Source organism: Micromys minutus (assembly GCF_963924665.1).
Source record: "Micromys minutus genome assembly, chromosome: 32".
In the NCBI taxonomy this organism is placed as follows: Eukaryota; Metazoa; Chordata; class Mammalia; order Rodentia; family Muridae; genus Micromys; species Micromys minutus.
In genome coordinates this window covers 14,559,006-14,569,541 of record NC_137967.1, presented here as the reverse complement: position 1 = coordinate 14,569,541, position 10,536 = coordinate 14,559,006, and the positions used below count along the sequence as shown (strand labels likewise).

General features: G+C 52.1%; 2 protein-coding genes across 3 annotated transcripts; both read left to right on the top strand.

Moving 5' to 3' along the window:
- Positions 1–39: 39 nt before the first annotated feature.
- Positions 40–5,394, top strand: ALKBH6 (alkB homolog 6). The gene is made up of 7 exons (XM_080909168.1): positions 40–89; positions 724–804; positions 1,234–1,302; positions 3,081–3,141; positions 3,446–3,597; positions 3,778–3,894; positions 5,069–5,394. The coding sequence occupies exons 2-7, from the start codon at positions 751–753 to the stop codon at positions 5,330–5,332; spliced, it is 717 nt and encodes a 238-aa protein (XP_080765294.1). The 5' UTR covers positions 40–89; positions 724–750; the 3' UTR covers positions 5,333–5,394.
- A 528-nt stretch (positions 5,395–5,922) lies between these two features.
- On the top strand, positions 5,923–9,967 carry SYNE4 (spectrin repeat containing nuclear envelope family member 4). 2 transcript variants are annotated; one of them, XM_080908797.1, is made up of 8 exons: positions 5,923–6,157; positions 6,287–6,425; positions 7,211–7,354; positions 7,662–7,748; positions 7,823–8,071; positions 8,925–8,999; positions 9,615–9,673; positions 9,765–9,967. In XM_080908797.1, exons 1-8 carry the CDS (start codon positions 6,030–6,032, stop codon positions 9,940–9,942), a joined length of 1,059 nt encoding a protein of 352 aa, XP_080764923.1. In that variant the 5' UTR covers positions 5,923–6,029; the 3' UTR covers positions 9,943–9,967. The 2 variants fall into 2 exon arrangements, with proteins under 2 accessions (XP_080764923.1, XP_080764922.1); XM_080908796.1 differs by having other exon boundaries at positions 7,554–7,748.
- The last annotated feature ends 569 nt before the right edge of the window (positions 9,968–10,536 follow it).

Below are 10,536 nucleotides of genomic sequence, written 5' to 3'. Positions count from 1 at the left end.
GTCAGTAATGCTGGGCGGAAGTGGCTGGGGGGGGGGGCGTGTGGGGATGCGCTAGTTGAGTCTGGACATTGGAGAATACGCTGTGGACGGTCAGATTTATTTTGGGGAGGGGGTTTTCGGCAGGGGGGGGCGCTGTGGAGGTGAGAGTCCAAAGGGCTGAAGGTGGAGATCTAAGGGGACTCAGGGTGGAAGCTGTAGGGGACTCAGTATGTGGAATCCTGACACTCAGGGTCTGGGGTATGAGAGGTTCTACAGGGGAAGAAGCTTTGCAGCCTTGGCTGAGGTCTGAGGGTGCTGAAGTGAACTCGGCACAGGAAGTCAGAGAGGGTTCCAAAGCTGGGATTAGGGGAGCAGAGGCGCTCAGAATGGGAGATGTGAAGGAGCTTAGGTGAGAGGAGGGTCCTTAGGCTTTGAGGGACCCATGCTTACCGTTGCATCCGCGAAAGGCTTCATGTGTGGGCTCGGAGAATGTCCTCTGTGAGGCTCGGGAACACTCACGTATACCGTAGTGGGGCCTCGGTAGACAGAGCGACATCCGAGCTGGGATGTGGGGATCGCGGGAGGGGGCGTGAACCTTGGGCGGCTTTGTGAAACTGGAGACTCCAGCTTCGAAGACTGGGGATTATTGGAAGTCTGAGGGTAGGGGCTGGCCTCTGATGGGCTGGAAAGAAAGCTGGTCACAGCTTGAAGATAGGAGGCTTAGTGATTTACCCCTCCCCACAGGACGCGACACACAAGGGGTTGGCATCCATGGAGGAGCAGGACGCCAGGGTCCCAGCACTGGAACCATTCAGGGTGGAACAGGTTGAGGAGACTGGGATGTAGAGGGATGTGGGGACAGACGGGTGTGAGGTGGGTGGAGTATTACTTATCCCTGGGTCTTTTGGTTGGACTGCTCCAGTTCTCCCCAGAGTCTAGCTCTCTGCCCCACTTCCAACCTGCAGGTTCATGGGTCATCCCAAGTCCCTCTCCAAACGGAAAGGTTGCCCAGTCACGATAGGATCCCTGTGTTGGGCAAAGCTGCTCTTAACCTTAATCCGGGGACCCTTTGATACAGTTCCTCATGTTGTGGCGAACCTCCCCTCTACCGTAAAATTATTTTTGATACAACTTCAAACAGTTTTATGAATCCTAATGTAAATGTCTGTGCTCTCTGATGGTCGGATCTGACCCAAAGGAGTCGTGACCCACAGGTTGACAACCATTGTCCTAAGGGCGGTCTCTCCTTTATAGGCACCACCTCTAATCTACTATGTCCCTGACTTCATCTCCAAGGAAGAGGAGGAGTATTTGCTTCGACAGGTGACCCCAGTGCCCCTCTTTTTTTAGTGTGTATGTGTGTGTGTGTGTGTGTGTGTGTGTGTGTTTGTCACACGGACAACATAAACGTTTATTGGGGGACGAGCCATCAGTTCTTCTTGGCTGTTTTTTTTCCTCATGGACACCTCTTCTCGATGAATTTGAGTGCCTGCTCATCCTTGGACACCTTGAGCAGCCCGTGGCGTGCTGTTCATAGGGCACAAAGCCATTGACTGTGCCTCGGCTTACTGATGTCCTTTGTCACCTTGTGGCCCTTGGTGAGGCTCGGGGACCACGGGGTAGCGCAGGGCCATGGCTGCTGTTCTCCTATGGTGGCTGGAACAGGACCCCCTTCTCCAAGTGCTCGTCTTTCTTGTCTTCCCATAATTTCTTTCCAACACTCAGCCCCTATATGAGAACCCCGAAACTTCTGTGAAAACCCTGACCAGGAGAGTGTCTTAGCACACCCTCATCCTCCCCGTTCCTCTTTCAGAGGTTTCTAGGTCTGTCTGAAAGAACTTTCTCAGCCAGGTGTCGTGGCACATACTTGCAGTCCCAGCTAAGAAGGTTGAAGCAGGACGATCCCAATTTCAGGCCTTTTGGTGTTTCAGATTCATACAGATAGATAGATAATAGATAGATAGATATTTCATGAGTGTATGAATGTTTTGTTTGCACTACCTTTGTACATTGTCCAAGGAGGCTAGAAGAGGTGTCGGATCTCCTGAGACTGGAGTTATAGATGGTTGTGAGCGGCCACAAGGGTGCTAAAAAGTGAACCTGGCGGGTCCTCTGCCAGAGCATCAAGTACTTTAAACCACGGAGCAATAACTCTTCAGCCCTTTTTGTGAGCTCTTGTTTGAAACAAAGCAAACAAAATAAACAAGGAAGAGGTTCCCTTAGAGGCTTAGGAAAAACAAAATGTGTGTGTGTGCTTGTGCACACACATGTGCATGTGTGTGTGTGTGTGTGTTCCTGCTGTGGGGTCCTTGCTAGGCACATACTCTATCGTCAAGACACACCTCCACCAGCCTAAGGGTGCATGTATAGAGCCCACATTCTCTACCCTGAGATAGTCCAGTCTAACCTCTAAAGCAATGGTGAGATCACATTCCTGACAGGAGTAGCCCAGTGCCACCCCAGAGCCTTGGGACCAAAGTATCAGAGTTCGTTTTCCCTTCGTTGAGACATACCACATTGGGTGTGGCAACTCTGGGGAGGAGGATGCAGGAGAATCCGAAACCCACGGACGGCCATGCTCAGTTGTGTGGAGATTTTGAGAGCAGCCTGGGATACATGAGACACTATCCTCCCTGCCCTGCCAACACACACACACACACACACACACACACACACACACACACACACACCAAAAACCCCAAAAATCAGGGCCTGTACCACACCAAGAGAAAAATCCCATGATCCCATGCGCAGCTGTGGTGCAATTTGGGATAGAACATGTGTTACCCTGATGGTTGCCAGTGTTGACTCATCTGATCAGGCTGGCTTGGTGAGCGTTCCTGTGCTTCCCCACACCTTCATGAGTCTCCTCGAAGCTCAACTCTTGACCAAGCAACCTTCCTAGATAGAGAAAGACCATTTTTTCAGTCAAGGTTATGTGAATACCAGCTCTCCCCAGCTAGAATTCCCAGACTGAATAGCTGTTCTCCCCAACTAGAACCCCCAGACAAGCTCTAGATAGCCCATTTGCACCCCAACATGAAGGCCCTTGTGTTGGCATGGGTAGGAAAGTCGCGAAAACCCCATTCCTCACCTCCTAGGTTTTCAATGCCCCAAAGCCAAAGTGGACCCAGCTGTCTGGGAGGAAGCTTCAGAACTGGGGTAAGTGTTCCTGGCTAGGGAATATGATCCAGCATAGATGAGAATAACTCGGGTTCAGTGGTTTCAAAATATGTGGGGCTCTCTCCAAGGGCCCTAGGGGTCCCAGAGCAAGGTGGATTCAGGGGTCGGTCTTGAGGTTTTTAGGCATCTGTTAGTTGGGAGTATTTCTAAGGGCCGATTCCTTTGAAGGAAACCTCAGAAAGATTCAGTGGCAGTCTCCAAAACTCAGTGGGTAGGGATGCTTCCAACCACTGGAATATCCTTACTGGGAGTACCAGATGCCAAGACTCTTTGCTCTCTGCAGGAGGGTTCCCCCATCCCCGGGGGATGGTCCCTGAGCGACTCCCTTCATGGCTTCAACGCTACGTGGACAAAGTGTCTGACCTCAGCCTTTTTGGGGGTCTCCCAGCAAACCATGTCCTTGTGAACCAGTACCTGCCTGGGGAGGGCATCATGGTAACCACACATCCTCATCCCAAGTCCCTTGCTAAATACCTCCCCCGGATCTCCCAAGTCATTAAGAGGAGGGTAGCCTTCATGTTTGCCCACACTCATCAGCACACGCCCTCCCTGGCCCAGCTTGGGAACCCCACTCACTCCTGCCCTGGTCATCCCTGGTGCCCTCTTCCTCTCCAGCCTCATGAAGATGGGCCACTGTACTACCCAACTGTCAGCACCATCAGCCTAGGCTCCCATACTGTGCTTGATTTCTATGAACCTCGACGGCCAGACGATGAAGTCCCTACAGAACAGGTGGGTCCTGAGATGATGTCCCAAGCATTTGGGGACATTCTAACATCTGACGTTTCATATATTCCAGGACAGTCTGACTCTAGCTGGTATTCCTGACACCCAGACATGTTCCCCTGTCCATCATTGGGTACCCCTACTTTCGTCTCCCAGACACCCAGCCCATACCCAACCAATCTGCTTGTGGGGTGTTCCAGCTGTCGTGATATCCACAGACACCGATACTCATTTCTCTGTGGTATTGGATGGCTAAGGATGTGGATGACCGTGACCCTCCCATGGACCACTTGAACTCAACATGGTGTTCTAAAAAACTTTTTTTTTTTTTTTTTTTTTTAGAAATTACTATTTACTTATTTTTGTGAACAGGTTTATGTAGCCCAGGTTGGCCTCAGATTTGCGGTCTTCCTGCCCCATTCTCCCAGTGCCTCCGTGCCTGGCTCCAACACATATTATTGATGTCCTCGATATCCCAATGTGTCATTCACTCATGTGTACCCCAGCGTCCTCCCAGACGTCACAGGGCACCCTCACACCAGTATCCCGAAACTCTAGTCATATACTCTGTGACCCCTAGATTCTCCTTAACCTCACACGGCTCTCTTGGGGATACCCAACACCCTTATCTCTGACTTCTGGCTCTTCAGTCTTGCATTCCCGATACCCAAGTGTTCATAGAATCTACCCCTTCCACCCAGGCAGGCTTGCTGCAATACCATCCCTGTCTAAAGCCTCTCTAACATCCAGAGTCCTGGGATAGGCCTCCCCCTTTAACCTCTGTCTTACAGTCTGACCCCAGCAGTGCACCCCCAGCTTAGCTCTGCATGTAAGTATCCCTGGGACTGCCCATTTTTGTCCCAACCCCTCAGATGCCAGGTGAAGCTCCCACAGTGCAGTAAACCCTTTATGTCCTCATTTGCAGCATAGGCCCTGGCTCCTCCCAAAGGACTGGACACACACACACACACACACACACAGAGCCCAATAGCCTTGTCCCCAGAACCTGTGAATTTCCACTCCTCAGCCACCAAAGCTTCCATCCCCCAAAGCAAATTCTTTTTCTCCTGGGGACTTGCCGACCGACCCTTGTCCCCTGACCAACTGCTGATGCCCGCTGACTTTTCACCCGTTCCCAAACTCCGGATATCCACTGACCATTATCAACCGATTCCCGCAGCCTAGGCTGACTCAACAGCCTATCACCTCACTGCTGGTGGAACCACGGAGCCTGCTGGTGCTCCGGGGCCCGGCTTACACACGCCTGCTCCACGGCATTGCAGCCACCAGTGTGGATGAGCTGGACGCCACCTCGCTGCCACCAAATGCCACTGCCTGCCAGTTGGCACTGCCTGGAGCCCACCTGGTACGCGGCACCCGTGTCTCCCTGACCATTCGACGCGTGCCCCGTGTGTTGCGCACCAGCCTCTTGCTGAGCAGGTGACCACAAGGCTCTAACAACCCCCCCCCCTCATGACCTTGGAACCCAAAGGCAGAGGTAGCTGTCCAGGGTTATTTATTTTCCCAGTAACTGTGGAAACCATGGGGAAGATACCATTCCAAATAAACAGAAAATAACTTGACTTGTTTTGGGTTTTTTTTTTTAACTATGTGGGAACAGATGTTTCAGTTTCTTTTTTCCTCCCCAAACCCCTTTTCAATACTGAAGATAGAACCCAGGGCTTCTTGGATGCTGCACCACTAAACTATAACTCTAGCAACAATTGCATCATTTTTGAGTTCTGTGATAGAGCCTTCAGTATCATTATACCCGAGACTTTAAATGAATGGGGATGGTCCCTGGTGCTCAGATACAGGTGTCCCCGTAGGTGACAAGATCCAGGGTCTTGAGGGAATGGGTAGAGTTTTCTATCTCAGCCCCTGGGATGGTGTCCGTCCGGGTGGTGTTGGAAGGTTCAGGTTTTCTCGCCGGGGAGGAAGGAGTTAAATGTCTCCGCACCTCAGCAAGGCATCAGATTTCTTGGGTCCAGGTTCTTCCAGGAAGGGGTGGAGCTAGGCTGGCCCCTAGGCCTCTCAGTAGCCTCGGGCTTGGGTAAGTCCTGCAAGGAAAGCATGGGGGACTGTCTAAGAAAGAGGCAGTTACTGGACATCCTCTCCTGACTATCCCCAAGCGCACAGCCATGGCCCTGTTTCCACCTCTGGGCCATGGATTCCCCTCAGAGCCTGTGAATCGTCCCCTGAGAGCACCTAGGGAGCAGGACCTTGCCGGACACACCATCTGCCCTGCACCTGAGGAGGAGACAAGCAGGTGGGGGTTGATGGGGATCTCCAAGAGAGGGAGCTGTGGGACCAGGATTGAAGAAGGGTATAGAGAAAACTGGGGATGGGGGCTAGGTAGAAAGGGAGACACTGGCCCCTCAACATTTCTTCTCTCTAGGCCAGAGCAGGTCCAGGTCTCTTTGGGCCCGCCTGAACATTTCATGGGTGGGCTGAAGACCACTGAGTCTGCCACCAGCCCCTCAAGACTACCCCTGGCCTCTTCCCGTGAACATCAAGATGGGAGCAAGCCCTGTGAGGTGAGTTGACCACACCCCCCTGTACCAGTCCCCCACTCCCGTCTGCCCCCCCTGAATCTGCCTCTTGCTCTAGGAACGATACGATGATTCTGAGGGGTTGCTGGGTATCTTGTGGAGGAAGGGATGCCGTTTGGCAACCAGCATAGAAGTATCCCAATTATTCGCAATCTTTTTGTGTATTTACTGTGTGCGTGCATAAGTGTGAGCAGGCCCACAGGCACATCATGCATTCGGGTGCCAGAGGCCAGTGTCTCTCAGTCACTCTCCACCATGTGTGCCACAAGCTTGGTTCTTTGTGTACTTACTTGCACAGCAAATATTTTATCAACTGAGCCATCTCCCCACTTTCCCCCAGCCCCCTTATTTGAGACAGGCTCTCACTGCATAGCTCAGGCTGCCCTTGAACCTTCGATTCTTTTGCCTCGGAGAACTGGGGTTACAAGTATATTTTACCATCTTCAAGCTGAACCGATTTCCATATTTTGCCAAGTAGGAAAAATGAGAATTTCTATTAATGGCCCCATCCCTTCTGCAGGTTATGTTCCATTACTCTTCCCAGTTTAGACCCATATAAAGAGCTTTCTAGAAGGCTTGGGAACCTGAAGATCTTAAATTCGATGTTTCCAACCTTAGGGTAAAGGGCTGCCAAGTGGGAGCAGCCCAAGGGTTGTTCTGGAGGTGGGCATGGCTTCAGAGCAACATCCACAAGGCAACAAACAGCCTGCTTGGGATAGGGGTAGTGGATTGGCCCACTGGCCCTGATTTTGGCCCCCTGGAATCTCCAGCACTCTGTCTCTGGTCTGGAAGCACTAGAAGCTGAGCAGGACAGCCTACACCTTTGTCTGTTGAGGTTGAACTTCCGGCTGCAGGACCTGGAACAAGGCCTTGGATCTTGGACGCTGGCCCACAATAGGATTGTTCAGCTGCAGGTAGGCCGTGGGAGTCTAGGATATGGGGAAGTGGGTAGAGTCCGTGGTATGGCTGTAAGCTTTCTTGGATAGGAAGTGTGTTTGTTGCATATTCTGACTTCTGCGCAAGTCGTGCATGGAAGACAAAGTAACTCCAGGTTCTAGGGCGGGGGATCTGGTGTCACTGTCCTGTGGGAGAGTGTCTAACCCTGTGTTCCAGGCCCTGCAGGCAGAGCTACGAGGGGCAGCTGAGCGTGTGGATGCATTGCTTGCATTTGGTGAGGGGCTTGCAGAGAGGAGTGAGCCCAGGGCCTGGCCATCTCTGCAGCAGGTCCTGAGGGCTCTTGGAACGCACCGAGACACCATCTTCCAACGGCTCTGGCAGCTGCAGGCCCAGTTGATCAGCTATAGCCTGGTATGACTTGCCCTGGTAGTCTCCAGCCCAGACCCTAATCACCCATCCCTCATAATATCTATCTTCTGCTCCAGGTACTTGAGAAGGCCAACCTCCTGGACCAGGACTTGGAAGCTGAGGGAGACTCAGACGGGCCAGCAGCTGGTGGAGTCTGGGGCCCCTGGGCACCCAGTTCCTTCCCCACTCCTGCAGAGTTGGAGTGGGACCCAGCAGGGGATGTTGGGGGTCTTGGACCCTCAGGGCAAAAGATATCTCGGATACCAGGAGCTCCCTGTGAGCTGTGTGGCTACAGGGGATCCCAGAGCAGTCGACAGGGCCTTGAGGTGAGATCAGTGCCCCCTCGAAGGCTCCCTACTTGTCTGGATTCCACTCTCTTCATCCTTCTAGTATGGCCTTTCCCCTTCAAGGAGGACTTGGCCCTGACTCTGCCTCTAAGCCTCTCTTGTTTGATTTTATTATTATTATTATTTTTAAAGACAGACTCATGCTGTGCAGTATAGGTGGGCATTTAACTCAATCCTCCTGCCTCAGTCTTTTCAGTGCTGGGGTAATAGGCATGCCCACCTTCCTGTGTCTACCCTAGCTGTCACCATGGTTCTCTTGTGCGCTCTGTATCTCCATGCCTCCATGATTCCCTCTCTTCTGTCATTGTCCTCTCATTCTGCTCTTCCCTGTGCTATAGATGTGGGACAGTTGGCAAACAGACACAACCCTGCTCCTTCTCGAAGCACAGCCTCACTCCCATCTCTAAGCCCTCCCTACATTCCCAGCTCATCTCTGCAGTTCAGTCCTTACCCCACCTCTTCAGAGAGCTTCTATCACCCAACTTCCTGATGTTCCTCAGCGAGGCTTGACCTGATGTATTTATTTGTTAACTTCCTACCTCTCTGGGTGGAATTCTAAGCTCCACAGAGACCAGAACCTTTGCCCATTTCCATTCTCACCAAGTCTCCTAGAACTGGGCCCGGCGTGTGTGTAACAGACACTCATTAAATATTTGTTGACTGAATGAATAAGTAAAGTTTCTCTCCTCTTGGTTTGGCTCTGCCCCTCTCTGTCTCTCCCATGAGATCCCAGTGTATCTGTATAATTTCCTCTCCATGGCACATCCTTCCAGAACCTTCTATAACCATGCTACTGGTCTTCCAAGAAATACCAACCTTTCTCATCCCACAGGACCTGCTCTCATTGGGGCTGGGCCACCGGAAACATTTAGCGGCTCGCCATGGAAGGCGTCTCCGGAAGTCTCAGGTAAGCTAGGCACACCAGGAGATGTTGATCCAAGTAAAAGACAGCCGACCCATACTGACAGGCATATATATGAAAGAATATTCTTTTCTCTCCGTAACTGAAAAGTCTAGATGCCATGGATTCAGGACCTAAAATGCATCACGGCTGTGTTTCTGTCTTTTGCTCTTTTCTCCAACCCTAGCTGGAGTCCCTGGTTACTAACCTTCCACTATGACCTCTGACCTACTCGTAGTAACCAAAGTCCCAGGCTTGACCTCACTTGCCCAGCTTGGGTCACAGGCTGCACGCTGAACTAGTCAGAGTGCTCTGATTCGCCAAGTCCGAGTCACATGCCCCATCATGGAAGAGGGGAGAGCGGAAGCCAGCCTGAAGTGACCCTGAAGGTCTGAATGTAGAGGCACCCACACACCCACACATGACATCAGCGTTATCAGAAGGGCAGTGGATGGCTGAAAGATAGATACAGATGCTCACCACACTAAGTTCATGTGGGTTCAGTCATGCCAGGAAAGGAGGCGAGATAAGGCTAGCCCTGAAGGTCTAGAGTAGTGAGAGAAGGTCCCCGCTTAAGTGTCACTGACATTCCTTCTGCTGCTGCCTGCTGTCTACCCTCAGGACAAGAAGAGGCACGTGTCTCCTAGTCTGCCTGATGCGATGCTGGAAGGGGATCGTGGGTGAGAGGCTTGAAAGATTGGGCTTGGGGGTTGGGAGAGAGGGATCATGGTGGCAGCCCACCCTTGGTTTTAATACTGTGTCTCTTCTCAGGGTCCCAGCTTCTGCATCCAGGCGGCCCCTGACCCTCTTTTTCCTCCTTCTCTTCCTCCTTCTGGTGGGTGCCACGTTGTTGCTGCCTTTGTCGGGGGTCCCCTGCTGTTCTCACGCCCGGCTGGCCAGGACGCCCTACCTGGTGCTCAGCTATGTCAATGGTCTCCCTCCAATCTGAGTTCACTAGCCAAGACGTGTGCATTAAACGGTCACTCTCAAGAGATGCCAGAGAATATCAGTGCTTGAGAACTTGGAAACAGATCGTTCTGAAGGCCCCTCTTGTACTCCCTTGCCTTGAGGGCAGGACTCAGCCTTAGCTGTGGTTCCCCAAATTGTGACACAAAGATAAAATGCACCCCAAGTCATTGGCTGAGTGGTAGAACAAAGACAGGATCCAAGAAAGGGAGCAGGCCACCATTGGCTGCAACAGGTACCCAAAGTGTCAACTGACTGGAGACCCTGGAAAACCAAACTGGTTCCAGGCTTCCACACCTCCCTGGTGACGTCTCCTCCTAGGAAGGTGGACTCTGTAATAGCTCCGGTCTGTCTATCCTTCCCACAAACACCAGTCTCTGGGGGCTGAGGGAGAAAGGCAGAGACAGCACCTGCCAAGGAAGCAGGTGCCAGGCTGCGGCAGGTGCTGTTGGTACGCTGCCAACACCTGTCTCACGTCCATTCTGGAGATGTTCCCATATTCTTCATGGACCGGTGTAGGATAGGGAATCACTAGCTCAGGACTGAGACACTTTCCTTCCTAGAATCATTTTTTCCC

Bases quoted from the DNA above. Each gene is read 5' to 3' on its own strand.
- ALKBH6 (XM_080909168.1), top strand. From the start codon at position 751: ATGGAGGAGCAGGACGCCAGGGTCCCAGCACTGGAACCATTCAGGGTG. The intron at 3,142-3,445 runs GTAAGTGTTCCT...TGCTCTCTGCAG, and splicing joins GAGGAAGCTTCAGAACTGGG to GAGGGTTCCCCCATCCCCGG. The intron at 3,598-3,777 runs GTAACCACACAT...CTTCCTCTCCAG, and splicing joins TGCCTGGGGAGGGCATCATG to CCTCATGAAGATGGGCCACT.
- SYNE4 (XM_080908796.1), top strand. From the start codon at position 6,030: ATGGCCCTGTTTCCACCTCTGGGCCATGGATTCCCCTCAGAGCCTGTG. The intron at 6,426-7,210 runs GTGAGTTGACCA...TGGAATCTCCAG, and splicing joins ATGGGAGCAAGCCCTGTGAG to CACTCTGTCTCTGGTCTGGA. The intron at 9,674-9,764 runs GTGAGAGGCTTG...GTCTCTTCTCAG, and splicing joins ATGCTGGAAGGGGATCGTGG to GGTCCCAGCTTCTGCATCCA.